The sequence below is a fragment of the Pyrgilauda ruficollis genome, unplaced genomic scaffold, assembly GCF_017590135.1.
Source record: "Pyrgilauda ruficollis isolate IOZ18807 unplaced genomic scaffold, ASM1759013v1 scaffold115, whole genome shotgun sequence".
In the NCBI taxonomy this organism is placed as follows: Eukaryota; Metazoa; Chordata; class Aves; order Passeriformes; family Passeridae; genus Pyrgilauda; species Pyrgilauda ruficollis.
Genome location: NW_024509766.1, coordinates 1,090,618 through 1,118,519, shown reverse-complemented (window position 1 = coordinate 1,118,519; position 27,902 = coordinate 1,090,618). Strand labels below are relative to the sequence as shown.

The following is a 27,902-nucleotide window of genomic DNA, read 5'->3' as shown; positions in this document are numbered from 1 at the left end:
GCCACGCCCCATCGCCTTATATGGCCAAGTCACGCCCACTCGCTTGATATAATTAACTACGCCCCCTTATTAACCACGCCCCCTCTGCCCTTTTCCACCTCCGCGTTTCCGCCACTCGCTGTCCCCTGTCCCCCCTCGGCCGCCGTCGGCGCCGCGGCGCGCGCGGGGGGCGGGGCCGGCGGGTAGGGAAGATGGCGGAGGCGTCGCCGCAGCCGGGCCGGTTCTTCTGCCACTGCTGCTCGGCCGAGATCGCCCCGCGCCTGCCCGTGAGCGGGGGACCGGGGAGGGCCGCCGGGGAGGGCCGGAAGCGCGGACAGGGCCGGGCGGGGGCCCCGTAGGGGGCGGGCACGTGGGGGCGAGGCCTGAGGGGCCCAGGGGGCCTGAGCGGCCGGGAGGCGGGGGCTGCCGTGTGGGGCTCCACCCGTGCCACCGGGGCTCGGGGAGGTGTCCGTAGCGAGGGAACGGGGCTGCGGCGAGCAGGGGAGAGGCTCTGCGGGAGGAACGGGCCAGCCTGGCCGAGGGGCAGCAGCTGGGCGAGCCGCGGCGGGGGCGGCGCTGCGGGAGGGGCCCTCGGCCCCGTTCCGCCCGCATGGGGGGCCCGCGGCGGTTCGAGCACTCCGGCTGCCCCGCGGGGAGCCGGGCTGGGCCGGGAGTCCGTCCGGCAGCAGCCCCCGGGCCCAGCTGTGACACCCCCAGCCCGATCAGCCTGAGCCCATCCGGGGCCGGTGGAGCGGCGCGGGGCGGTGGGGGTTTCTCGGTGGTTTTTTAGGGGGGTTTCATGAACACGACAAAAGCCCCGCGGAGGGGGCGGCTGGGGCGCAGGGAGGGGCACGGCAGGACGTGGGTAGAAGTGCTGTGTAGGCACCTGGGCAGGTGTTTGAATCACACACCAAAATCCGGTGTGTGTGTGTGTGGAGCTTGTCCTGGTGTGGGTGGAAAAGGAGTGCGGGCTGTTAGGGAGGATCTGGTGGATCAGTTGTCGCCCTGCTTGGCTTCCTGAGATGTTAAATGTGATTTGGAGAGTGCTGCTGGTCTCTTTATCCTGACACTTTTCACAGCACCAGGTCCCAAAAGTCATTGCTGGGTGCTGGCACTCTACTTGAAAAGTCTCTGAGGATAAGCAGAGCTGTCCCTGTCGGGGTGGCTGCTTTGTGACGTGTGATTTGTCCTTTTGCCCTCTCGTTTGGGCCAGGGTGGGCCATGCTGGAGCTCCCAGCTCGTGTGTAAGAGTGAGGGCAAACTCACTGAGCTGGGCACACGTGGGCTGTGGGCAGGAGCCGGGAGGTAACCCAGGAAATCTGTTCTTTATTTCTGTTCAAACAGCCCGTGCTGGGCTGTGCTCACATCTGCTTGTGTGCACTTGGCTGGGCACTCCTGGCTGTGCCAGCTGGGCCCTCACTGCCAGGCTGGGCCAGGCAGGGAGCGGGTTCTGTGTTTGGGGGCTCAGGTCTGTGAGTTCATCAGCTTGTTTTGGGGTTCCCTCAGGTTTCATTCACCATCTGCAGGTGCAGTAACCAGCGCTGCCAAAGGAGGGATTCAAACAGCCCCAGAAACAACAAACTTTGACATTTGTGCTGTTCCAGCTGCAGAGGAATGTGCTGATCCCTGTGCTGGGAGCTGCCTGTGAGCACACAGACACACACAACACACACAGAACACACAGAGCTCCCTGGGGCAGTGTGCTCAGGCCACGGTCACTCACCCCCATGCCACGTGTGGTGGGAAGCAGCACAGAGGGGGTTTCATGGGCAGGGGGTTTCATGGGCTACAGTCCCCTGTGCTCACACAGGAGACCCTGAGCTCGCGACCCTGAGCTCAGACCTGGTGTCAGTGGTACAGAGATGGTTGTTCCACAGCAGCAGACGGGCAGTGCTGTGTAGGAGAGGGAGCAGCCACCTCTCCCAGTCTGCTCCTGAGCTCAGAGCTCCTGTATCTCCCTGGGCAGATGGGACACGTGCAGGGGCTCCAAGCTCTGCTCCTTCCCTGGGGCCTTATCAGGGTCGGCTGTAGGGGCCAGAGGAGCGACCCCAAGGGCCTTATCAGCAACTCAGCTCCTTGGGGGAATCCCTCAGTCTGGCTCAGGGCTGTGCCAATTCAACACAGCAGCAAAAGGAAGTGGCATTGTTTTTAGAAGCTCTTAAATGCCTTCTGTGCTGAGCCCAGCTCTGCCAGCACAGGGATTTGGGGTGGTGTGTGCCCGCCGTGGGGCAGGGGATGGGATTGGCTCTGTGCTGCACTGGGAAGTGAAACATTTCCTTTTCAGGGTCTCCAGTGATCTGGGCTGCTCTGCCAGGACAGGTTGTAGAGGATAAACTCTTCACTAACTCCAGGAATTGTGGGGAGGTGGCTGCCACAGGGGCTGCACACTCAGCCTGTCCTGGCACACTCAGTGCCCGGGGACTGGGGTGGTGACAGGTCTCTGTAGTGAGCTCTGGGTGTGGGAGTGTGAGGTCCTGGCTGCACAACAACCCAGAGTGTCCCTGTGTGCTGTGAACCCCAGGCTGTGTTAGTGACAGGGACCATTCAGCCTCCCTGAGCACCAGGACCTTGCTGAGTCCCTGCTGCCATTCCTGCATTGTGTTCTGCCCCTCAAAACACACAGCTGGGCCAAAGTTTGAGGGCTGCTGCTCAGGAAGCCTTGGGGGTTTCACTTTCACTTCACTGGAACTTAATCAGCAGGTACCTAGTGCTGTGTCTGTACTGGGGATTAATCAGCATCACCCTCATCATTTTTAAGCTGAGCTCCCACAGGCTTAGGCTGAGCTCAGGAAAGGAGATGTTGGGGTTTGGGGTCTCTCTGGCTCTGGGACCATGGCATGTGCTGGGGATGGCAGACTGCAGGACCCTGCAGCTCTGAGGTACCACCTCCTTCTCTCACCTGCTGTGTCTTCTCCTGCAGGACTACATCTGCCCACGGTGTGAGTCTGGTTTTATTGAAGAGCTTCCTGAGGAGCCGAGGTAATGTGCTGCCCCAGGGGCTGGTGCTCCAGTGAGCCCAGGTTGCTTTACTCTCTTCCTAGTTCAAAGGCAATGTTTGATATAAAATGCACCGTTTCTATTGCTTGTGCCCCAGCTTTAGCTCATCTTTCCTCACTTTGGGAATACTGCTTTGTTGGCAGAGTTTGCATCCACAGGCCAATCTGCCACGGCAGTGCTGAGTGCCCAGTGTCTCTGCTGAGGGATGGGGCAGGAATGGTTTGATTTCAAACAAACACAAAAAGTGGTAGGGAGGCTTTCCCCATGCTGTGTGGTGGCTCTGACCTGATCTGAGTCATCAGGGCAGAGATAACCCCAGAGAGAGGGATCTGGGAATGGTGACTGCACGGACAGCTCAGTCTAAGTAGTGACTGTGTTGGAAATGAACAGCAAAATGTTGTGGCTGAGACTTTGGACTCTGCCCTGGAGCAGTGAGGTCTGTGTTTCTGTGCTGCTCTGCTGCCGCTGGTGGCAGGAGCAGCAGGAATGTCTTCAAATGTTTCAGTTGTGTTTGTGGGGCCCCAGCTCTGACCAGCTCCAGGACAGGCCTGTGCAGGGGCCAGGGGCAATGGGTGTTGCTCCCTGCTGGTTGTGGTGCATAGCCTGGGGCTTCTGCACTGAGCAGGTAATGTTTGGTTTGATCACCAGCCCTGGAGCCAGAAAATCTGTCCTGGCTGATCCTGACTGTTTTGGTGATTCCCTGTGACCTTGGCAGAGTCACACAGTTGCTGAATCTCAGCAGTTTTGTTACCATGAATGCAAAGCTTGCTTCTGAACAGGAAATGTTCCTGCAGCTCTGAAAGCAGAAGTCTGACAACAGTTAGAGTTTTCCCAATATCCTGAGCCGTTGGGTTACATGCTTCTGCAGTAGAGAAGTTCTTTGATTCAAGATTAGACTTCTGTGTCTTGGGGTCACAGTGAGCAGCATTTGTGCCTTAAGTCTTCCTGGTGCTCCGGAGGATTAGCTGGTGTGTTTGAGATGGATTGTGGGGCAAATCCTTGCTTGACATCACGGTTCAGGCACTTCTCTGTAGCCTGTGAGATCTAATAGGGTAGGGTAAAAAGGGGGAGGGAAAATTGATCTAGGCAATCAGAAAATCAGCAGCTGAGGGAGGACCAGGTTCTGTTGAGCTGCCTGGGATGGGAGTGGGGCAGAAAAGCCTTGGAAGCCGCTGTGAGAAGATTACCAGTGCTTTTCATTCTCCATAGGAATGCTGACAATGAGACCAGCTCCTCCACATCAGCCACTGATCAGAGCAGGCATCCTTTTGAGGTGAGCAAGTCCTTTCTCTCTTCTAACACCTTCTGCTTTGCTGTTGGATTGAGTGTTTTCCAATAGTGCATTGTTTAAAAGTTTCCCAGATCATGACAGAATTTGGAAAGGAGGAATTAATATCCTCCACATGCTGCTCCTGCTGAAATCTCCACATACCATATTTTTGCTGTGTGTGTTACACAGGACCATCACTCATAGCTGATTCCCGTCGTGAGGGGGCTCAGCAGGATTTGGAGAGCAGGATTTGGGTGTGTTGCTATGCAGTAGCCTCAGCTCGGAAGCAGCAGTGACACACCAAACAGAAACCAGGGAACTGTGATTATTTCTGCCTTTGTGTGCAATTCCAGTGTCTGTTCCTCACTGAGCTGCTGCCGAGGGTGCTGGTCCCAGTGTCACCCCAGGCAGCTCCTGGGACTCCGTGGGAGCCGAGGGCTGTTCCTCCTCTTGTCACAGTCTGTTCTCTGCATTCCCTCCAGAACGTGGATCAGCACTTGTTCACCTTGCCCCCGGGCTATGGCCAGTTTGCTTTCGGCTTCTTTGACGACAGCTTTGAATTTCCCTTCGGGTCCAACGTGCAGCCGGAAGACAACCGGGACTCGGAGAACCGGCGGGAGCGCGAGCACCAGTCCCGGCACCGCTACGGCGCCCGGCAGCCCCGCGCCCGCCTGGCCGCGCGCCGAGCCTCGGGCAGGCACGAGGGCGTCCCCACGCTGGAAGGGTGAGAACCACTCTGGCGCCTCAGGAGGGAGCCTTTTCTCACCTTTTCTCCTGGCTTATGGGAGCAGCATCCCAAAGATCTCCAGCACTGCCGTGGGTGTCATCTGTGTCCCGGCTGAGCCTGTTGGCAGCTCCTGCTTTTGGGGTCTGTTGGGGTTGTTGGAGCTGGGTGGTGACATGGATTGTGCTTGGGTGTTTGTCCTGTAGTGGGAAAATATTCCCTGGTCATTGCCAGGTGTTGCAAAAATGTTGTACTTGCCATGAGGAGAAACAGAAGAGAACACCAGACGGTGTTTGTGTAAGTGCATCCTGGGAGCCATTCTTCATCATGTCAGGAATTGTCCCCTTATGAATCAAATACTGAAACTTTATCAGTGACTGATCACTCCCTAAGCTGCCATTGCAATTGCTGTAGGGTATTTTTAATTGCCCCCAACAATGTGACAGTATTCAGCTTACTCAGCCTCTCCCTCCATGCTGGGGTGCTGGGCTGGGAGCCAGCAAACTTTAATTCTTACACAATCCTGGTTTTCTTGTCTTTCAGAATTATCCAGCAGCTGGTCAATGGCATTATTGCACCGACCACAATTCCGAACCTAGGCCTGGGCCCTTGGTGAGTTGGAGGATGTACTGCTCTCTCTGACAGTGTCTCGTTGGTGCTCCAGGATGAACTCACTTGTCCTTGCTCTTCAGGGGAGTCCTGCACTCAAATCCGATGGACTACGCCTGGGGTGCCAATGGCCTGGATGCGATTATCACACAGGTAAAAGTGGGGTTCACTGCAGTCTCCATCCTCCTGTGCAGTGCTGCAGGAGGGGCAGCACCTGTGGGGGTGCAGGGAATGAGTGGCTGGGGGACTGAAATGGGAAAGGATCCACAGTGCAGGGTCCAGGTGCCCTGGCTCAGGAAATGAGTGGATTCTGTGTGCTGCTGAGCTCACCTCTCTCTTCTGCCTGCCTGGCTGGTTGTTTTTCCAGTTACTGAATCAGTTTGAAAACACTGGACCGCCACCAGCGGACAAAGAGAAGATCCAGGCCCTCCCCACCATACAGATCACACAGGAGCACGTAGGTATGTGTCTGCTCCATGGAGTTGAGCATAGTGAGCACAGGGTGCTCACTGGAAGCTCTCTGTAATGTTTTCTTGGGACTTGAATTTTGTCTGTTTGTACCTTTGAGGCATAAAACATTTCAAAATGGGCAGAGAGCTGAAGGGGCTCTGTTATACTCACACAAAAAAAGAGCAGTGTAGACTGGACAGATTTGCCCTGGGGAGGCTGTGAGAAGTTCAGTGTGGATAGAGATGGAAAAGCAAAAGGGAAGGGAAGGATGAGGCATACCCTGGGCAGGGGGAGGTGGGGTGATGGTGTGGGGACTGCAGAGCACCAAGCTTTCCTCCTGACAGGGATGGAGCAGTGGCAGGGAAGGGGAGAGGGATGATGAGTCCTGAGTCGGGGGCTTTGCGTGTCGTTCTCTCCTCCTTTGCTCAGCTGGGCTTGGCTTTCCCTGTGCCGTGCAGATTCCGGGTTGGAGTGCCCTGTGTGTAAGGAAGACTACACAGTCGGGGAGAACGTGCGGCAGTTACCGTGCAATCACCTCTTCCACGACGGCTGCATCGTCCCGTGGCTGGAGCAGGTGAGTGCAGGGCAGTGCCTGGGGCGTGCAGCACTGGGGGCTTTGTCTGGTCCTGCTCCCCTCTGTAAATATTTTCCTACCTCCATGATGAGGCCTGAGCACCAGCAGCCTGTGGTCAGAGGATGGAGTGTCATCCCAGCCCATTCCTCGAGTGCTGCTCCCCTGTTGTGTTTCTAATCCCGTTTCCCATATTTCTTGTTTTGTTTTTTGTCTGCTCCCCAAAGCATGACACGTGTCCCGTCTGCCGGAAAAGTTTAAGTGGACAAAACACTGCCACAAACCCCCCAGGACTCACAGGGATGAACTTCTCGTCATCCTCCTCCTCCTCCTCTTCCTCCAGCTCGCCAAGTAATGAAAACTCATCGAACAACTCATGAATCTTAACGCACCCTCTGTCCCTGGGGCCCTTCCACTGTTCCCCCTCCCTCCCTGGCCACCGCGAGCAGCCAAAGGGGCTTCCAGAGCAGAGCGAGGGGAGGGGACGAGGCAGGAGCGGTGCCCCCAGAATTTCCTTTTGATTTCTGAAGACACGGAGCCTCTGGGTCCTTCAGAGATGAGAAGCCTCAAGTTCTGTGATGAAAAAGGGGGGAAAGAGCTCTGTCTGTCAATAAAAACATCCTCTTTGCGTGGACTTTACCCATTGCAGTGCGAGGCTGCTGCGCTCCCCGGCTGGGAACCCCGAGGTGCTGAGCGAGTGGTTGAATCCCGAATGGAAAGGTTGTTTGTATGGGTTTGAATTTGAGATCCCTTTCTTTTATTTCTTTTGCTCCTCCTCCCCTTGGATACTATCTTTTCTGCTTTGGAGATTGACGTCTAAAATGGAAGTATAAGGATGCTGCCTCCCCCCAGGATCACCATCTGGGGAGGACCAATAGCTGTCACTGAAACAGGAAGTCTCAAGTAGACCCTGGGATCCTTCCCTGTCCCACCTCGAGTCCCTTTTATTTCTCTTTATAACCTCGCCCGCTGATACTCAACACTGAAAGGGGTTTTTATAATCTTAAATTATTACTGTTGTCAATAAATGGACATTTCAGCTCTGCGAGCCATTATGCATGATTTGAGGAAAGCTACAGGGTAAGCTCTGAGGCCACCAAGCTGTCCTGCCTTCCCCGGGCAGGCTGGGCCTCTCTGAGCCCTCCTGCGTGCCGGGAGTTCCGGTGGGAGCCACTGCCAGCCTGTGGATCACTGCACAGGTAGCCAAGGATCGCAGCTGGAATCATCCTCGCCTGGTGTTTTCTATTTTTTACACCTTCTTCCCCTTACAGTCCTGCCCCCCTCGCAGCTGGGGCAGGCTGTTCTGCTGGGCCGACACAGGACTGGGTGTGCAGCAGAACCAGGACCAGCAAATCTCATTGTGACCGAGTAATTACCAGGAAAACAACATTTTGGAGAAAAAAAAAAAATGTATTGCAAAGCTACTTAAAATAGAGCTGATTAAAACAAGGAGAGAGAGAAAAATATCCAGGTATGTTTGTGACTCAGTTTCTGTGACAGAGCTGGAGCTCGGAGAATGACAAGAATGTCACCAGAGCAGGCAGTGACTCCCTGCCATGTCCCTGCTTCCTGGGCCCTGAGGCATGAGAGGAGAAGCTCTCACCATCCCTCACTGGGAACCCCTTCCCCTCACAGGCACTTGAGGTGGTCAGGAGATTTCCTAGAGGGCTGGGGGTCCGTGATGGTACCACATGTTGGGACTGCTCTGTGGCAGAGGCCAGAGCAGACAAGGGAGAACCTGCCCCCATGGGAGCTGCCGGGGAAGTGGGTGGAGGGTTTGGCAGTTTGGGGGGTTCCCTGCCTCTCCCTTGGCTTTTGGGGCTGCTGGGGAAGGTGGTGGCTCCAGCAGAGCTCAGGTGTCTTCTAAAGCAGCATCACCCCAGGACCTGGCCCTTCCATGAGCTTCCTGAGAAGAGATGAACCTCCTTTAGGAGGGGGAAGGATGGTTTGGTCTTTCTTGAGTCGTTTCAGAACGCAAGAAGTTGGTTTGTTGGAGAAAGTGTCACCAGCTGTGCCAGGGCCAGGGGCTGGCAGGGAGTGACTTGCCCGGACTGTTTTTCTTCCTCGGCTTGGCCGGGCAGTGTGGCGGCGCCTTTCATCTCACAGGAGGGTTTATCTCGGGACTGGTGTGTCGGGGTTAATGGCTCATCCTCTGCCAGGGGTTGAGCCAGAAGCCTGGGCTGCTGAGGTGGGTGGCAGCAAGAAGGTCCCAGCTGAACCTGCACGTGTCCATCGGCTGACCCGACACCGAGGAAAGGCTTTGCTGTTTAGTCACCAAAAAAAGAGACCTGGAAAAACCTTTCCTGTCCCACTGTGTTTCAGCTGTGACAGGGGCGTCCTGGCTCCCCCAGGTGCTTGGGGATGATTTCTCATGTGTGAGCAGTGCTCAGATCGGTTTCAAGTGGGCTGAGCAAAGTCCAAGGTGGGTGCATGGCAGCTGCTGCCCACCTGGCAGGGGCTCACCACAGTCACCACATGGTTAATACAGTGGCTGTTCTCTCTCAGACTCATTTGGAGCTGGTTGGGTCAGAAATGGAACGAGTTTGGTGGTTTTTGCTGGGGCCATTGCTCTGTCTGACGTGACAGTGACCGGGATGCTGGGCCTGGCCAAGGCAGGTGTGAGGTGGTGCAGGGATGTACCCTGGCCAGGACGCTGAGGCGCAGGTGCTATTCCTGGCCATGCTGCCCTCCAGGTGAGGGGCTGGTCCTCACCGCTGTCCACTGTCCCAGCTGTGTTTTTGTTGGGGATGCAGAGCTAGGCTGAAGGACTGACTGGCACTGGCTGTGGCCAGGGACAGCCCTGGAGCTGTCTGCCTGAGGATCTGGGCTGGCTCCTGCTCCTCCTGCTCCCTCCTTTGTGCCACCGAACCACCGTGGCTGTTTTCCTGCAGGGTGGGTGGGGGTCAATGAAAAGCTGGATGTGGCAAAGGACCAGCTGGGCTCCCTGCCAGTGGCAGCAATGACACTGGTGGCTGCAGCCACAACCACACGGGAACCAATCCCTCCCATCCAAGCCAAGTTCACCATCAAAGCTCCAAGACCTGCTCCTGTTCCATACCATGAACACAGCTTTAATTGCCACGGAAGCTCGGACACAGACAACCTGCTGGTACATCCCAGCCCTGCAGAGATGCCATTAGCAGATCCTGGCCCCTGCTCCAGTCGTGTTCCCCAGCTGCACCACACCGGCTCTGTGCCGGGGTGTCCTGGTTTAGGGCAAATTTGGAAACAGTGGGAGAGCCACAGCCCCGCACGGCTGAGTCTGGAGCATCTGCCTTCCACATCCCTCCTCTGCCGTGCATTAAAAATAGAGCAATAAATAGCAAAAAATAGATATGTACATAAATAAAATAACATTTTTTTTGTTTGTTTTTTTTTTCTTCCTACAGGACCGTCTGGATCTGCCCACGGCGTTCAGCTGACGAGCATGGGGAGGAAGTGTGTGGAGAGGTGCTGCCGGCGTGTCCTGCCCCCTCGCTGTGGCCTGCCCTTGCTATTGAGCGAGAGGAACATGGGGCGGCCGCGGTGCCGCCAGCGCAGCGACGCGTAGGTGTTGTAGCCGTTCTCTTCGATGCGCTCCGTGAACTTGCAGTTGGGGCTGAACTCCTTCTGGCAGGAGAGGGAAGGGAGTGAGGGGTGGCTACGCTCAGCTGGAGCCCCTCGGACCCCAAGAGTGGGGCAGGGCAGGACCCTGGCTCCTCTCTGGTCCCCAAGGGGCAGAGGGGCTTGGTGGGTGCAGTCCCCTGCGGGGGAGCAGGTCAGGGCACGGGAAAGCAGGACCCTGTTCCAACTCTGCCCTGAGCCTCTGACTCTGGTGCAGTCCCTCCCAGGAGGCAGCGTCCGACCTACCGACCCGTAGAGCCTCCCCCGCTTGTTCATGGCCAGGTAGAAGCCGGTGTGCACCGCCCGGATGGCCACGACGCCGACACGCACCGACCGGATCTCAACGATGCCTGCGGGACAGGGAGGCGCGGCATGAGCCAGGGAGGGACGGGAGACCTCCCCGAGGGGCCCTGCCCCTGCTGGCTCTGCGGCCAGTGTCCTTCTACAGGGAGGGAGCTGCTGATCTTCATCCAGAGGCAGAGCAGCCAGAGGAACAAGGGCTGCAGCCCAAGCTGGGAGTGGGAGGAGGAACCTCTGATCCAAGGAAGGTTTGATCTTTACTCCTCTCCTCCCCAGGGTCCAGCCACTTCCCAGAAGCGGGGCTGTGCGGGAGGGATGCCAAGCACATGGCACGTGTGTCCTCCCCTCATTGGCAGCTCTGCCCGTTCATCCATCCCCAGCGGTGCCCCGGGGCCCTGACCCGCCTCCCGCAGTGCCCGGCCCGGGCACACGCAGGGCACTGAGGCTGCCGTGGCTCTTGAAAGGGCCAAGTGTGCATGGGGGTGGCAGCTGGCAGTTTTGGTGGACGAAGGCACACGGACAGAGCTCTGCAGGGGCAGGAACATGCCAGGACAGTGCCGTCTGTGGATGCCGGGTTTCCTAGTGGCACAAACGAGGACAAGCAGCCGTGTGCCAAGCACTGTGGGCTGGCGGGTGGAGGAGCACAGCAGGACATGAGGATGAGCCCGGGGGGCGGCTGCAGCCGGGCTGTGAAGCCACAGCTGGGCTGGCGTGCGTGTGCCCCGACCGCCGAGCTCCGGCTCGGCCGCTAATGGGAAAGGCATGTGGTCAGACCAGCGGCTCTGGCACGGGGAAACACCCAGAGCATCATCGGGGCCCCTGGATTCCTGCACTGCCTCACGCCGGCCAGCCCGGAGTGCCGCTGCCCGCCCGCCAGGCACACGGCACGGTGGGAAGGGGAGAAGGAATGTGCAGTGAGAGCAGTGTGGGCAGGGCAGCAGGAAGGGCTGGAGCCACAGCAGGATCGGCCACTGGGCACCACTGCAGGGGCTGGACAGGGTGGGAGGACACACAACGGCTTTGGCTGGTGGCACACACAGCATGGGGGCTGCAGCCCCTAGGGAAGGGCTTTCATCAATCTCCCGGCGTTGCTGGCGTTCCCTGGGCATCACCTGCCTGCGGGAGGCTGGGAGGGCAGGGTGGATGCAGCACTGGGGCAGCGTGAGGGCTCCCGAGCGTTCGGCTCCCCCGGGATTTTCAGCCCAGCTGCTTCAGTGCTGCCACGGGAAGGCACTGATGAGGGCTGTGGAGGGGAAGGGCTGAGCAAACGCCTGTGAATCCATCCCACTTGATCACTGTCTGAAGCTGCTGCTATTTATAAGGACTTGTGCTTTTCTAAAAATAACCCCCTTCTGTTCCCAGTGCTCTGGCCGGCTCTGCTGCTCTTTGTTTGCAGGTGCCTGGCCAGTACCTGGTCAGAGCCAGCTCCCAGTGCTCCCAGTCACACTCAGCCCCAGAGGGGTCTCGAGGAGGTGGGGCAGAGCAGGGCTTGAGGTGGGGGAGTCCCTGGAAGATCCCCTGCCACCCTAGAGCTGCCAGTGGGGCTGGTCCAGCAGCTTCTGCGAGGGCTGTGGAGCAGAGCCCGCGCCCAGCCCAGGCGCACGCAGATAAGCAGAGTGAGCCTCATGTACAGCCCGGAGCTGCTCTGCCTGCCAGGTCCCATGGCCACACCATCGAGGGAACGTGTTGGGGTGCTTTGTGCTGGCAGTGTGCCTGGTCGGGACTCCCGACAGCCTCCGACACCACAGGAGGGTTCCCTGGGCTGGGCTTGGCTCCCGTGTCCTGTGGCTGCTGGGAGACGTCCTGTGCTGACCAGGAGATAGGGCAGCCTCTGCTGGACCAGGACTTGGGCTGGGGGTCCTGCAGCCCTCCTGCCCCAAACCCCTACACCTTGTCAGGGCACCTGAGGGATGCTCAGGCATCCCCCTTTCCCAAGGCCCCCATGATCCCTGTCCTTGTCCTGCCAGCCTGGTGCCCCCATCCATGTCCCAGGGGCTGGGACCCTGCACCCCGATGGGCAGCTGATACCTGGGCACTTGCAGCCCTGACTCTTGCTGAAGCCATACAGGGACTGCCACGTCCTTGGGGACTCTGTCCCTCTGCCCACCCACCTGTCTTGAGTCCCAAGCTGCTCTGCAGGCAGTGGCAGCTCCATGGTCCTCTCTGACAGGGATGTTCTGCTGTCCCACATCGGACAGCTGCCCCATTCTGGGACTAGCATCACCGCAAAGCTTCCTACATCCCCCCTCCTCCTCTTCAGCCTTTTCCCCCCCAGTGTTTTAGTGGGGGAATGATCAGATCCTCCCAGTCCATGGGGAAGGCAGGGCAGGGAGGCATCGTGAACTGGCAGGAGGAGATGGAACAAAGGACCCCCGAGAGACCCCCTAGGACACCCCAGCCGCTGCGAAAGCAACGCCGGGTGCCCCGGCAGTGCCCGCCGGTGTCCGCGCCCCTCTCACGGCTCCCGCAGTGCAGTGACGGGGGCGAGGGCAGCCGGCGCCGGTTGCGCTCCCGGAGCGCCGGGGGACAGCGGGGACAGGGGGGACCGGCCGCTCCCGCGCCCCCGGAGGACCGGGCACTTTGGCTGAGATTTCCCCAGAGGGAAGAGCCGCGGGCTCTCTCCGGGCCGGGCATGGAGGGCTCCCCTCGCCGACCCGAGGCGCCTCCGTCCAGCCTCCGCCCCGGTCCGGCCCCGGCAGCGCCCGCCTCCGCCGCAGCCCCGGCAGCCGGTGCGATCGCGCTCTCGCCCGCCGTGGGCGGGGGCGGCCTCAGATCCCGGCTCTCCCTGTCCCGTCCCGGTCCCGGTCCCCGGTCCCGTCCCCACTCACTGCCCGGCCGCTCCCTCCAGCGCGTTCCCTCCACGCCGCCGCTGCCGTCGATGCGCAGGAAGAAGCGGGTGGCGGAGAAGAGCCGCCGCCAGCGCACGTCGCCCTCCAGGTGCCCGTAGCTGCGGGGGGGCCGCCGGCCGGTCCCGGTGGCACTGCCCGGTCCCGGTCCCGGCCCCGCCAGCACGGCGAGTGCCCCGGCGAGGCAGGCGGCGATGGCGGCGGGGCCCCCGCGCCTCATGGCGGCGGGCGGCGGGCGACAGGCGGGCGACGGGCGATGGGCCATGGCCACGGCGGCGACCGGCGACCGGCCCCGACGGCGCGAGCTGCCGGGGATGGGCGGCCCGGGGCGGGGCGGTGGCGACGAATGGGCGGGGCGGGGGCTGGGGCGGTGCCTCCCATTCATAAATCCGCGCCCCGACGGCTGCCCCGGGTCACCGGTCCCGGTTACTCGCCTACGATCGCGGGGCGCCCGGTTGGGGACGGCACACTCCGGTATCCGCCGTCAGCCGCGATGGGCGGGCAAGGGACGAGCGCCGCGGGCACAGAGCGCGGGGAGAGGCGCAGGGCGCGGGGCTGCTGTGGCCCAGCACCTGGGGACGGTGGTGTCCGTCTGTGGCCCGACCCGAGACGCGCCGAGCTCGGGCCGGAGAGGCGCGGGTCAGCCGGGCTCCCGTGTTCCCCGGGCTCCGCCACCGCCCGGACCCTCCGCCGTGTCCCGGGCTCCGACCCACCCCGTCGGGGCCGCCACGGCCGCCAGGGGGAGCGGAGCGCGGCCGCGCTGCACCATGGGAGCTGTAGTTCGGCGCGGCGGGACTCGCGCTCCCGGCGTGCCCCGTGGCGGGGCGGCGCATGCGCGGCTGCGCGCGGCGCGCGTGGCCCGGGGATGTCGCTGCTGAGGCTGCGGGCGGTGCTGAGGGGCCCGGGCGGGCTGAGGGGGCCCGGTGAGCGCGAACGGGCACCGGGGGGACACGGGGGCACCGGGGGGCATTCAGGGACCGGCGGGGACACGAGGAGACCGGGACACGGCCCGAGCGTGCGGGCGGAGCTGGGCCGGGACGTCCCACGATCCTGAGGGTTCTCCGGGATACACCTGGAAGATGGGAGGGTCTTTTTGCATCGTGAGCGCCCCAGGGGTAGAGTCGGGGCTGTGGAAGTGCCGGGATGTTGTTACTCTCTAGAGGGCTGATTCGGGAGCTCTGGGTCGTGTCCCAGCTGGGGGATAGTGCCCGCCTGCTCTGGGGGTCTCGGGGTGCTGCCGCCCCGTTGACAGCGCTGGGGTTTGTGGTGTCCCTGGGGTCGTGTTCCCTCTGAGCCTCTGGTTCCGGGGGGTGAGGGGTGGCCCTGTCCCTCCTGCCCTCCTGTGCTGCTGCTGAGAAACATCCCTCTCTCACTCTGTCCATGCTGTGTCCAGCTGGGGCCATGGGGCAGAGTGGGGCACGGAGTGCTTGAGGGTGTGGAGCTTCCTCTGACCCCAACACCTCTGCGTTCACGGCAGGGATTCCGTGGAGAATCTTCAGGAGCTACTCCTCTGCCAGCACCAAGGAGAAGGCAAACAGAAATGGCCCCTGTGAGAGGACAGAGCTGCTGGAAGGTGAGTGCTGGGAGAGATGCAGTGAGCAGACAGCAGGCAGACCAGCCTGGGCTGTTGCTTTGTCCCTGGCAGTGACACTGCTGGGTTGCTGGGATGCTGGGGTGGGTTCCTGGGATGCTGGGGTGGGTTCCTGAGATGCTGGGGTGGGTTGCTGGGATGCTGGGGTGGGTTGCTGGGATGCTGGGGTGGATTCCTGGGTTGCTGGGGTGGGTTCCTGGGATGCTGGGGTGGGCCCCAGCTTGCAGGTAGATCTCAGACAGACAGAGGTTGGTGTCTCTGTTTTGGAGCGGGGCTCCAAGGAGAGATGGAACTCTTGTGTGACCGATTGTTTTCCATCCTGGAGGCTTCTGGCCTCCAGCCCAACCTGGACTCCTACGCCGTGGCTCTGCAGTGCATGGGCCGGAACCAGTCACCTCCCAAAGCCATCTTGAGGTAACACCTGCCTCAGGTGCTGCTGAGCCTTGGGAGCAGCAGCTCCACATGCTGTGCTTGGTGAGCTGGGGGATGCAGTGGGTTGGGGTCAGGAAGAGCTGACCCTCCTGTGTGCCCACCTGGATGCTCTGAGCCACTTCTCATGGCCAGATTTTGGGGTGGGCAGAGCACCCTCCCTGCCACCCCCAGCTGCTGGGGAGTTTGTCTGAGATTGTGCAGGGAGGGGAGATGTGGGAGGTGAGAACAGGCACTGTTCCCCCCAGAGCTGGGCTGGGAGAGGCCCTCTCCAGTCAGGGACTCCTTGGTTCCACACCCATCCCAGGAATCTCACTCCTTCTGGCCCCTCTGTTGCTACCTGGTGGGAATGGTTTGGCTTCTGTTTGTTTTTATGGCACTTCTGTGGAGTTTGCCCATTTTGGTGGGCTCAGTCACATAGCTGGTTCCTGCAGGGCTCTCCAGACGAGCTTGGTCAGGAGATTGAGGTAGATTTCATGGAGCATAATGGACAGGAAAGTGTCAATGCTGAAGGGAGCAGCTGAAAGAGCCCTGGAAGATCCCACAGGCTGGGCCTAAGGGCAGTGCCTGGGGCTGGAGGCACAGCCAGCTCCTCTCCAGAGGATGGAGAAAGCTTCTGATGCGCTAGTGCTGTACCTCAGGGATGTATCACTGGTCTCTCTGTCCTTTGGCTGCTGATGAGTTCTAGATGCCTTCAGGGGAATGTCTCCACTCAGCTGACACTCTGAGGGGGCTGGCAGTGACTGTGCTGGTGTGGAGCTGTGTCAGTGCAGCACAGGCTGTGGGGCTGCCTGTGGGCAGCTGGGTCCTGCAGTGGCCTCTCTGCCCAGGAAGCTCTGCAGCAGTGCAGGCTGAGGGATGGACACCTGATCCCTGTAACCTGAGGCGGGGGGTGACCTTGTGGGACAGGCTGTGCTGAGGCAGCTCCTGCCCCAGCAGCTCCTGCACAACTGCTCAGGTCCTTGTGGAAGACTGAGCCTGTCCTGTCTGCACCTCCTCAGATACCTGCAGAAGCTGAACAGCAGTGGCTTCCATGTGGATGAGCTCTTCCAAAAGTGCCTGTTTGAGGAAGATGAGAAGGAGATGGTGCTGTGGGCCATCAGGACTGTCCAGCCCAACTACCAGCTGCCTCCTCCACCCAGCCCCAAGATCTGCAAGTCTTCTCTGCTCCAGGACTTCTATTCCAGAGTAAGCCACAGCACTCAGGGAGGTGTTGAAGCTGGCCTGGTGGTGTTCTTAGGTACAGCCCAGGGGAGGGCTAGCAAGAAAGAACCTTTTAACCTGATGTCTGCCCAATAGCCCACACAAATCATCAAATGAATGACATTACTGACAGCCTTACAGGGGAGCAGCAAAGCAGAGGGCTGGAGATGGCCTCCATGCATGGGAGGGGGTGCTTGGGCAGGTGCTTGGCCATACCACAGGAGCAGAGCAGCCTTTGGGGTTTGTCTGCCAGAGACCTCTGGGCCCAGAGATCCCAGCAAGGTGCTTTCAGCCCAGAATTGTACCACAAGCCTCTTGCAGGGAAGCTGGGAGAATGAGCATGGCTTCTCCTCCTACTTTAGGCACTGACTGCCTCTCTGCCATTGCAGGAGATGATGGGGTCATACCCCAAGGTGGATTTCTCTGAGAAGGAGCTGCAGGAGCGCTTCCAGCAGCAGCTGGAGATGGAGCTGAAGAACACCGTGACCATCGAGTCAGTGGAGGCAGCCAAGCCCCTGACCCCACAGGCCATCAAAGCGGTAAAGCCCGGGTCTGGGGCAGCCCTCAGGACCTGTGGGTGAGAGCTGAGGGTCCATGAGCTAAAGAGAGGGCAGCTCATGCTAACCAGCTCTCTTCCTTCCTTTTCCATGCAGCGGGAGCTGCTGGGCACCCTCCGCTCCCAGTGGCACGATGCCATCCTCCAGGCCCTGCAGAATTCCAAGCGCAGCATGGCCAGGCCCAAAAGGCTGTCCAAGTACAGCATCCTCTACCCCTACCTGTGTCTGCTGCCAGATGAGGAGTATGTGGACATCATGCTGCAGGTAGGAGCCTGCTCTACCCTCCCAGGAGTGGGGCTGGACTATCAGCCACGGGGGTGTCACAGAGCACTGATGTCCCACTTGAGCAGAATTGGAATTTCCTAAGAGGTTTACCAAGTTAATAGCTGCAGGCTGTCTGCTCCCTCTGTAGAGCAGCCAGAGAAATCCATGCTCTGTCCTGGTTGTTTTTCCTTCCTCACCATCTGTTCAGTATCATGGAAATCAGCATCTTTCTGTGCTCCTTGCACCGCAGTTTTAACTCCTGCTCTGTCTCTCTGCTGTGTCTCTCTGTTCCTCCTTCCTAAGACCCTCTTTGCCTTCCCTTTTCCCAGATCCTCAATGATCTGTCTCCACAAGGTGAGTCCCTGGCAGTCCTGGCCAGGGAGCTGGGTACCAAGGTCTATGACAGGTACATCATCCAGAGGAAGCTGCGCAGCGGCCAGCTGGAGAAGGTGCAGAAGATCTATGAGAACTACATCCAGCTGCTGGCAAAGGACAGCCAGGTAGGAGCCTTTGCAGCCAGGAGTCCCATGCAGGAAACTCTGGGCTTTGCAGGCCAGGAGAGGACGAGAGGGGAGAAAGGGGTCAGTGCCACTGCCCTGGGCACCTCAAGGACCAGGTGAGCAGGTTGTTCTCGGAGCTGGGTGCTCATAGGGGCAGGCAGGTCTGCAGTAGGGGCAGGATAATGTGGGGACGGGGTTGTCAGCACTGGGGTGTGTCAAGAGGAAGGACTTTGCAGTGCCACTGTTCCCATTCTCACTTTTAGGCTCAGCCCAACCTGCTCAGCCCTCCTTTCCCAAACACCCCTATCAGGGAGGACCTCTGGGGACACAAAGATAGGAGAGTCCTTCTCAAAGCCACATCCCAGGTAGATTGATCCCATCCAGCAAAGCCCCTCCAGCTGACTCCATTTTCTCCCTCCACCTCCCAGCCTAAACACTACTTGCCACGGGAATACTGGGAGAAGCTGGTGGCAGAAGCAGGCTTTGGGCCTTCCCTGAACTTGACGACCTGCAGCTGGCCGTGTGTGCTCCTCATGCGCCTGGGCATGCACATGCTGGAGCTCCTGGTGAAGGCTGTGAAGGTGCCCAGGAACATCCTCAGTCGTCGCCTGGAGTCCAAGCCTATCCCTGTCCTCTACCACGTCTACTCCTTCTACAGTAACTGGCAGGTAAGCCTCATCCTGGGGGCTCTAGGGCCGTGCAGGATACTCCTTCCTCAAAATCAGACCCTTGCAAGGCCCTTTTCTGTCCTTGCTGCCATTCCTGCTCGGGGATGCTTTGAGGAACCCTTGATTCTGTGTGGGTGCTCTCCTTACTTGGCATGATCCCTGTGGAATGGCTGACTGACCACAGGCTCTTCCACACTCCAGCCCTAATCCTCTGCTGCTGATCCTCTTCTCCAGGTTGGGCTGATAAGGCCCCATCCCATCTTCTCCCAGCTTGTGTCAAACGCTGCAGAGACCATGCTGACCTTCAACTCCTCTGCCATGCCCATGCTGTGCCCCCCGGTGCCCTGGACCTCCCCCAGTTTCGGTGCCTTTGTCCTCAACGACACCAAACTGATGCGTTTCATGGATGAGACCACCTACCACCAGCTGCTCCTGGAGCAGTGTCCCCTGGTGAACCTCCACCCCGTGCTGGATGCCCTGAACCAGCTGGGCAACTGTGCCTGGAAGATCAACCAGCCCGTGCTGGATATTATCATCTCCATCTTCAATGACAAAGGGGACGAGAAGCTGGACATCCCACCACCCCTCTCTGAGGCTCCCAAGCCTCCCACTCCTCCTGGCAATTCCTCCACCTGGAGCAAGACCTTCAAGCACGAGGTGTTCCTGTGCAAGAAGAAGGCTGCGGAGATGCACAGCCTGCGCATGGACGCGCTCTACAAGCTCTCCATCGCCAACTACGTCAGGGACAAGGTGTTCTGGTTCCCTCACAACATGGACTTCCGTGGCAGGACTTACCCATGCCCACCCTATTTCAACCACCTGGGGAATGATGTCACCAGGGCCATCCTGCTGTTTGCAGAGGGGAGGCCTCTGGGGCCCAAGGGACTTGACTGGCTGAAGATCCACCTCATCAACCTGACGGGGCTGAAGAAGAAGAACGCCTTGCAGGAGCGGCTGGAGTATGCCAATGAAATCATGGAGGACATCCTGGACTCGGCTGACCACCCACTGACAGTACGTGGGAGCTTCTGGGAAGTGAAATAAGACAGAAATCAGAATAGATTTTGTAACAAAACCATTTTGAAAGACACACTTTTGAGAGGTAAAAAGGGAGAACGTGTCGCTATAGGACACGAAATAACATGGTGCAGACACGCTGCTTTCTCGAGGTAAAAAAGGTGGTTTTAATTTCTGACTCCAATATTTATAGATTTCTAAAAGTGACAGTAGATTGGAGGGTGACAGTGCCACCTCTCCAATGACACTGGACCAACTTAACAGTCCATCAAATTTCTCTTCTTCTATAAAAGAGTGCAAAACAATAAGTTATTTACATAAAGTATGTGAGAAAGTTCATTACACGAATGTAAACATCAGAAGGCTTGGAAAAACTTAAAAAATCAGGGCAACAAGAAGGCAATGCAGAGATTCCTAAATAACCCATTCCTGTCTGAAGACTAGGGAAGTGGAAGCATGGTGGGGGGAGGTGCTGTGCCCAGTGTATCCCAGGTGCTCAGGAGCCCCTGTCTGTGATTTGAGGGGCACAGGAGCACTGCCCACTCCCACCAGCCTGGGCTTTCTCTTTTCCAGGGCAGGAAGTGGTGGATGGACACTGATGAGCCCTGGCAAGCCTTGGCATGCTGTATGGAAATCGCCAAAGCCTCAAGGTCCCCAGATCCAGCAGCTTACATCTCTCACTTCCCAGTTCACCAGGTAGGAGCCTGGCAGATCCTCACAGTCCGTGTGAGGCTCAGCAGGGCAGGAAAGGAGCATCCAGGTCTCCAGCTCTGCAATCCCTGCTTCACCTGGCTGGCTTTTCTTAGGAATGGAAATGCAGTGTTGGGCATTTTGGCATGAGAACTCTGGTGATTTGTTGCTGCCTGCAGCCATCCATGAGCTGGTACAACCAAGGCTGCCTCGTTTGCCTTGGCTCAAGCAGAGCCCAGCTGGGAGCTCACTGGCAGCTGCCACAGGGTGAGAGCCAGGCCAGTGTCACCTTCTGCAACCACAGGATCAGGACTGGAATTTGGCCCAGCACGGCGACACCTGGCTCTCTGGAGTGCTTGGAGCTGTGCTTTGGAGGCCTTTGCTCCACTCCTGCTCCGAGGCTGAAGCCAAGCAGCTCTGCAAGAGCCAATATGGCAGGTCTGGAACTCTGAGGAAGGGCACGGGGACAGAGGTGGTTGTCCCCACCTTTAGTGGCCTGTCACCAGGTGCCCTGGTGGCACTGTCCTCCCTGGCTGCACAGGGACAGGGCTGATAGGGGTGGCTACTCCTTCCTCTTATGAGGAGATCAAGTGGCCATGACTGAGTGGGGAGGGCAGCAGTTTTTCTGCCAGTAGTGATAGCCTGGAATATACATGAGACAGTCAGGTCTGGTATTTTGATGACAACAAAAGGTCAAGAGAGCAGCTGGGGGTGTGTGGAGGGTGCAGCTAATGAAATATCAGCAAGGACTTCTTCTGGAGGGTACCAGAGTCTCGTTCAGCCTGAGTCATCAGTACTCAATTAACAGAGCCATCAGATCCTGGTGCTGCCTTACTGCACTGCAGGGAGTGGGAAGAGGGTGCAGGAGAAAGGGGGCCCTGCCTGAGGAACCTGACAGTCCTGGGGTATCTGTGGCTCCCTGTGACCAGGGAGATCCTGAGCACAGGGGGCCAGGAACAGCAGCACATCTGTGAGAAACGTCACTGCCAGTGCAGTCTGGGGAGAACCAAGATCTTCCTGTGCCATCATTCAGGTCCTGTCTGTCTCACCCAAGCTGCTTTTGGTACCAGGGGGCTGCAGGGGCAGCTGCTGTGGCAGAGGCTCACTGTGCCTCTGATGCAGCTTTGGGAAATCTGGGTGGGAGCTGGTTTCTGTCTGAGGGATGTTTTCATCTGCTGGTGGTGCAGCTGGTTGGAGCTGCAGAGCCACCTGGGGCTTCCTGAGGGATCTCTGGCTTGGCCTGCCTTTTCCTGCCTCTGATCCCACTGCTGAGGTTGTTTTGACTGCTGGCTCTTGGGGCTTCTTTTAGCATCCCAGATATATTCAGTGTTTCCCAATTTTCTGGTTTTCAGCGTTTCCATAGAGCGGTGATGTCTTTGGAAACCCACAGAGGTGGTGATGTGAGGTTTCTGATTTTAAACCTCCCAGGTCACAGTAGTCAGGGATGGACTCGGGCAGGAGACCTGGCCAGAAGGCAGATGGTCACTGCTGGGAGGTGGTCACTGCTCTGAAGAGTGGGAAGGGGAAATAATGACCACCTGAGCCCAGGGTACCTGTGCATGGGGAGGGGGTGGATGAGCAGAGCTCTGTCCACACACTAACTCCTTGTTTCCCTCGTGCTGTTCCTGCAGGATGGCTCCTGCAATGGGCTGCAGCACTATGCAGCGCTCGGCCGGGATCTCAGCGGCGCTGCCTCCGTCAACCTGGTGCCCTGTGGGCTCCCTCAGGATGTCTACAGTGCAGTGGCTCAGCAGGTGAGGCACTGTGGGGACACACGGGGTCCTTTTGGACCTGCCTCCTCCTCTTGGCGTGCACAGGGTGACACCTACCAAGGAGAAAGGTGGGGATGAGTGTGCAGAGGGCTGGGGAGGCATGAGCTGGGCAGACAGGGACTGTCTGTTCCCCAAGTGGATCTGACTTGAGATCTGTCCTCATGGAGGTGGCTGTGAAAAAGCCCCTGGGATTCCTGCTGTCCTCACTTGTCCTGAATGAAGCCTGGGAGGACTAGGCTGGAGAGGTGGAAGAGAGCAAGGGATGCTCCTTATCCCTTGGTCACAGCTGGCTGACCCATGGGTTATGAGATTTTTCTTCCTTGAGCTGAGTTGGAGGGAGTGGGTAGAGATTCAGCCTTGGTCCTGCTACAGAGTCTTTGGTTTCTTTGGCACTGGGAAATTTGCCACTGGGAGAGTGCTGAGAGGCTCATTCAGCTGGCATTGGACCCTGCATCTCCCATGAGGGTCTCAGCAGGTTTTCTCCAGCCAGCATCACACCAGAGAGCAGGAAGAGTTCATGGGGCTGCAGGGCTTGCTCAGTTATCACTGGGGGGCAGAGGCAGCAGAACCCAAGCTCTGAGCCACAGTTGAGCTGTATCCTTGTCCCAGCTGGCACCACCCGTTTGCCAATGGACAGTTCCAAGGCAGCAGAGAAGGCTCTGCAGGCACGCTTATCCATGCTGGAACCCTTCAGCAGGTGCCTTCTGTTATCCAGGGTGGTGAAAATGGGCTGCAGGGATCTGATGGGAGCTTGACCAGGCAGTGCACAGCTGGGAGGGTCCCACAGGCCACGCAGGGGGCTCCAGCCAGCGTGGCTCATGCCAGCCCTGACTCAGAGGCACTCTGCTCAGGTGGAGGAGTTCCGGAAGAAGGATGCTGAGCGGGGGTTGAAGATTGCCCAGGTGCTGCAGGGCTTCATCAGCCGCAAGGTGGTGAAGCAGACGGTGATGACGGTGGTGTACGGGGTCACGCGCTACGGCGGCCGCCTGCAGATAGAGAAACGCCTCAAGGAGATCGATGAGTTCCCCGAGGTAGCACTCCTGTGTGTCCCTCCCCTTCCCTGGGTCCTGTCACTTTCCTCTCTGGCTTTGGCTGTCCCTTTGTATGACCCTGGCTCTGCCTCTGGTCTGTGCCAGGAGTACTTGTGGGAAGCATCTCATTATCTGGTGAAGCAGGTGTTCAACAGCATCAAGGAGATGTTCTCAGCGACTCGAGATATCCAGGTAAGGAGCCTGTTGCCCTTTACCTCCACTTTTTCTTCTTCCCTGGTCCATTCATGCATAGACACGGGGATGCTCTCTGGGGAGAGATGGGTCTCCTGGCCCAGAGAGGATCATCCTGCCCCAGCCCAGAGGTGTGGGATTGTGCCAAACCCCCCAGTAAGCACCGGGGAGTTCTGTGGCAGGAGTGAGGTTGGCCTGTGCTGGGAGGGGATGTGGTCTCCCAGCTCCACACTAACTCCAGCTGCTTCCTCCCCTCTTCTGAAGAACTGGCTGACAGAGAGCGCCAAGCTCATCGCCCAGTCTGGCCGGACGGTGGAGTGGGTCACACCGCTGGGGCTGCCCATCATCCAGCCCTACTATCGCTCCAGGTCCACTGTGGTGAGTGTCCAGTGGCAGGTCTCATGGCCCAGCCTCCCTGTGCCATGGTGGGAGCAGGGAAAAGACAGGCTAGGGTCCGGCAGGTTGGCATCACTGGTGGGTGAGCCTGCAGAGCAGGTAGGATCCCTGAGTGCAGGCACATCCTCCAGCCTCATGGCTTCCTGCAGAGCCTGGAGTGTGTGGGTGAGCTGGTGAGGAAGCTCTGTGGCTCCATCCCACTCAGGCAGCTGGGGCACGGGCCGTTCCCCGCTCTGAGAGCCTCCTCAGGGCTCGTGTGACTCAGTCTCAGTGCTGTCACCTCCCACGTGCTGCTGTGCTGACTCACAGCCCCCCAGCCCGGCTCCAGCAGCCCTTCCCGGTCCAATTCACCCTGAGAGGGTGAAGGGGTTCAGATGCCTGCCAGCACCCTCAGGAGAGGAGCTGGGTAAAGTGTCACTGGGCAGTGGTAGCTGCTGTGGTGCTGGGACACTGGAAAGGCACAGACCCCTCTCCAGAGGAGTGGGGCAGTGCCCAGCCCACGGTGCTGCCAGGCAGTGCAGGGTGACAGCTGGTCCCCTCTCTCCCCACAGCTGAATTGTGGCATGCAGCGCTTGAGTGTGAAAACCTCCAACAGCACCCAGTAAGTACAAAACCATGGCCTGCACTGCACCCCTGCTGGCCCCAGCTGTGCTCTGGGGACGAGGCCTTCCTATCAGGGAAGCTGTCAAGGAGTGCCAGAGCTCCTGTTATACCCTGAGCTGCAGAAGCTGGACAGAGCAGCAGGGCCTTGGAGCCCTTCAGGGCAGCCCCCTCACCCCCAGGCTGGGGTGTCACTGTCTCTGTGTCAGTGCTGTCATCTTTGGCCCTGAAATGTCCCAGCTCCTCTGTGCCCTGCTTTGTCCTGCAGGAAACCTGACACTGTGAAGCAGAAGAATGCCTTTCCCCCCAATTTCATCCACTCTCTGGACTCCACACACATGATGCTCACAGCACTGCACTGCCTCAGGTAGGGAATGAGCAGCTGGGCTCTCACCTGGCTCTTCTGTGGCTCAGGAGTCTCCTGGGAGAGCATTGCTGGGGAAAGGCACCTCAGAGGACTGAGGAGTCCCTGGTGGGTGGGCATTTGGGGTTCCTGGCAGAGAAGGAGAGGAGGCAGCAGGGACAGGGACAGGGAGATCCTGGGATTGGCCACCTCCCTCTGAAAAGCTGCTGTGCAGGGAGTCCCCTCTTGTGTGGTCCCTGCTCGTGTCCCAGCCAGAGGTTCTTCGTGGGGTGGGTCCATCACAGAGGGGTCTCAGCACTGCTTCATGGCACCTCTGCCTCCTCCCAGGAAGGGCCTGACCTTCGTCTCAGTGCACGATTGCTACTGGACTCACGCGCTCACCGTGGATGTCATGAACCAGGTAAAAGTGTCCTCCTGGCTCCCTTGGGAGCAAGATCTTGCTGATCTGTGCTCTGGGCCCATGCCAGGCCTCGCCCCCCTGGGCTTTGCTCCATAGGCTGATTGATTCACCCGGGTGAGGTGAACCTGGGATGTTGGCTGGCGGTCACAGCTGATTTCCTGGTGCCCCTTCTCCTCCCACTCTGCAGGGAGTGCGTGGGGAGAATCTGTGGAAACAGGCACTAAACACAGCCCTGGCAGCCAGTGCCCCTGCCCTGCCCTGCCCTGGGTCCTTCCCAAGGGCTTTTGTGCTAATGAGGGTCAACCTCTGCTTCACACCTCCGCAGGCTGATTCCCTTCACCCTTGTCTGGCAGCCCCCCTTCCCACTCCTGCTGCTTTCCCTGCCTCTCACCTGACCTGTCACTGGGGGAAGGATGGAAAGCACCTGCTAAGCTGCACCTCACTGTTGTCTCCCTGGGTCAGGTGTGTCGGCAGCAGTTCGTGGCTCTGCACAGTGAGAAGATTCTGCAGGATCTGTCTGAGTTCATGCTGGAGAAGTATTGCAGGTATTCCTGACCTGTTGGATTTTCCCCCCACCTCCCAGAGGTCATGTCCAGGTGCTCGCAGGTTGTGTCACCTGCGTGGGGGTTGCTCTGTGGGGAAGCTGTCCTTCCTTCTTGCCTGACACCCAAATCACCTTCAACAGCTGTGTAAAAACTCAGGGCTCTGCACCCTCTTGCTGCAGAACCAGGGGAGGGTTTGGCAGCCTTAGGGCCTGCCCTGGGCTGCTGGGGCTGGGCTCCTGCTCTCACTCTGTTTTGGATGAGCTGAATCCTGTTGTCAGGAGCTGCACTGGGGAGCAGAGAAGGTTCCAGATAACCTGTGTTTATTTGCTTCCTTCTAGTTCATCCAGCTCCAGCACAGAGCCCATAGCCCACTGGCAGAAGAGGCTGATGGAGCAGCTGTCGAATGTTCCCAAGACAGGTAGGAGCATGGGACAGGAACATGCAGAGCTCAGGAGCATTTTGGAGACAAGGGGAATGAGATGGAGTGGCCCCCAAAACCACCAGAAGGCAAAAAGCCAGAACTGTCTCCTTGGATCAGGTTTCCTCTCCTATGCTGGACTGCAGAGCCATGGGGCAGAGCAGTCCAGCATGTCCACATTCCCCTGGAGCATTCCTGTGAGTGCTCCCTGCCATCCTGGCTGAGTCCCTGGGATTTCCCCCAGGCTGACCCAGCTCTTCCCATCCTGCTCTGTTCTGCTCCCATCTGTTTCCAACCATGAGCATTTGCTCGGAGATGGGAGCGAGGGCCTCGGCACGGTAATTGCCAGGATCTAGATGATATACATGCAATGGGATTAAGACAATTAGTTTAACTCCTTCTAATCCCTCAGCCCTGTGTCTGCCAGGCCATCTGGCTCTGCCTGACCTCTGTGTGGAGTGGCTCCATGGGCGGCACAGTCCAGGGGCAGGGATCCTTCATGCACTGAAGCCAATTCCGTCCCCCTGTCCATCCCCACCTTGCTCTCCTCTGACCTCTCCTTTGCTCCCCTCAGGTGAATTCAACCTGAAGCAAGTGATGGATTCCACATATTTCTTCAGCTGAGCCTGGCAGCCCACCGGGCCCTGGGATACCTCTGAACTTCCAGCCATGGTGGGCACAGGCCTGCAATGCTCTTCTGCTCTACATCTCATGGGGAAGAAGGTGCAGCATCCAGCCTAGCGAGAGCCCTGCCTCACTCTGAGGTGCTGGGGCAAACTGAGACTCTGCTGGAGCAGCTGGTGGGGGACAGGGGCTCTGCACTGTTTGCTGTCACTACTGTCCCAGCATGGGGAGAGGCCACCAAGCCCTGCAGAAGGCTGCAGCTCTGGGCTGGGGGCAAAGGGGTGGCAGGAGCCAGGGTGGCTCCCCTCAGCCCTCACCCCAGTGCTGTGAGCACTGTCCTTTGCCTGGCTGTTGCCTGTCCTCAGGTGCTGTCCTTCTCCTTCCCTGTCTTGCCAGCAGGGCTCAGACTTGGAGGGGCAGGCAACTGACCTGGCCACAGGAGGAGCCCCAGCCCTGCTCTTGGCCACAGGGCAGGTGCTGCTCTGTGCTCTGCTCCAGCTCTGGGCACTGTCCTCACTCTCCATAGCACAGCCTCTGCTCTTCACTCTCTTTTCCAGGGATGAGTTTTGCTGTTGCTCACTGGGGCTCAGGGAGGAAAAACCACTAACTTGGGGGTCAACATGTATAATATTGTAAATAAAATGTTTTTTGACATACAAGATGGGACCTGTGTCCTCTGAAATCTTTGCCTGACCCCTGTCTTTGCCAGGGGCACGGGGAGGTGGGATTGCTGCCTTCCAGTCTGGCTCTGTTCTGCTGGCTGATTGGGCACAGGGTGTGACATTCTGAAAATGCTTTTGTAGCAGAAACATGGAATTGTGCCAGTGCAGCTACAGCAGGAACTGGACTCTCACAGGGACCAACTGCAGCTTTTCCAGCCAGGAGCCTCCCCTTCTCACTGGACTGTGGCTTCCCAGACCTCCTCTCCACCAGGCTGGTGCTGGAGATGGTTGCACCTTGCAACTGGAGCTGTGTTTGGCCCGGTTCTCAGCTGTGCCCTATAACCATAGGCTCACAATCAGCCTGCACCCAGCTTCTTCCAGGGGAAAGCTGCTGGCAGAGGCTTTTCACCTTGTGGCTTTCCTGGCAAGGGACACAGCTCTTCAAAGGACAAAGCTGCATCCCACAGCCTGAGCTGGGGCTGTGCCCAGTGTTCCGTCTCCCGGGGCGGGCGCGAGGAGCGGCAGGCGCGGCAGGGAGGGACGGTGGCAAAGAAGCAGAGCCGGAGTCGTGCGTAGCTCTGTCAGCTGCTGACGTTTATTGCACAGGATGGGCTGGATGGGAAAGTGGAC

At 58.8% G+C, this 27,902-nt stretch overlaps 3 protein-coding genes across 6 annotated transcripts; 2 read left to right on the top strand and 1 right to left on the bottom strand.

Annotated features, from left to right (window-relative positions):
• The first annotated feature begins 94 nt into the window (after window positions 1-94).
• RNF126 (ring finger protein 126) lies at window positions 95-10,191 on the top strand. 2 transcript variants are annotated; one of them, XM_041480670.1, is made up of 9 exons: window positions 95-266; window positions 2,900-2,958; window positions 4,186-4,249; window positions 4,729-4,970; window positions 5,514-5,582; window positions 5,663-5,732; window positions 5,947-6,040; window positions 6,488-6,603; window positions 9,990-10,191. In XM_041480670.1, the coding sequence occupies exons 1-9, from the start codon at window positions 192-194 to the stop codon at window positions 10,020-10,022; spliced, it is 822 nt and encodes a 273-aa protein (XP_041336604.1). In that variant the 5' UTR covers window positions 95-191; the 3' UTR covers window positions 10,023-10,191. The 2 variants fall into 2 exon arrangements, with proteins under 2 accessions (XP_041336604.1, XP_041336598.1); XM_041480664.1 differs by lacking the exon at window positions 9,990-10,191 and adding an exon at window positions 6,828-7,239 and having other exon boundaries at window positions 98-266.
• Window positions 10,015-13,734, bottom strand: FGF22 (fibroblast growth factor 22). 3 transcript variants are annotated; one of them, XM_041480642.1, is made up of 3 exons: window positions 13,332-13,734; window positions 10,450-10,553; window positions 10,015-10,209 (listed from the first exon to the last, which is right to left on the bottom strand). In XM_041480642.1, exons 1-3 carry the CDS (start codon window positions 13,732-13,734, stop codon window positions 10,015-10,017), a joined length of 702 nt encoding a protein of 233 aa, XP_041336576.1. The 3 variants fall into 3 exon arrangements, with proteins under 3 accessions (XP_041336576.1, XP_041336585.1, XP_041336567.1); XM_041480651.1 differs by having other exon boundaries at window positions 10,015-10,206; XM_041480633.1 differs by having other exon boundaries at window positions 10,015-10,553.
• Window positions 13,732-27,269, top strand: POLRMT (RNA polymerase mitochondrial). The gene is made up of 20 exons (XM_041480842.1): window positions 13,732-14,272; window positions 14,827-14,943; window positions 15,210-15,354; window positions 16,371-16,557; window positions 16,962-17,111; window positions 17,226-17,393; window positions 17,723-17,893; window positions 18,322-18,561; window positions 18,796-19,575; window positions 20,152-20,274; window positions 21,900-22,022; window positions 22,892-23,071; window positions 23,177-23,263; window positions 23,528-23,641; window positions 24,211-24,260; window positions 24,528-24,626; window positions 24,951-25,023; window positions 25,486-25,568; window positions 25,907-25,986; window positions 26,561-27,269. Exons 1-20 carry the CDS (start codon window positions 13,843-13,845, stop codon window positions 26,608-26,610), a joined length of 3,450 nt encoding a protein of 1,149 aa, XP_041336776.1. The 5' UTR covers window positions 13,732-13,842; the 3' UTR covers window positions 26,611-27,269.
• The last annotated feature ends 633 nt before the right edge of the window (window positions 27,270-27,902 follow it).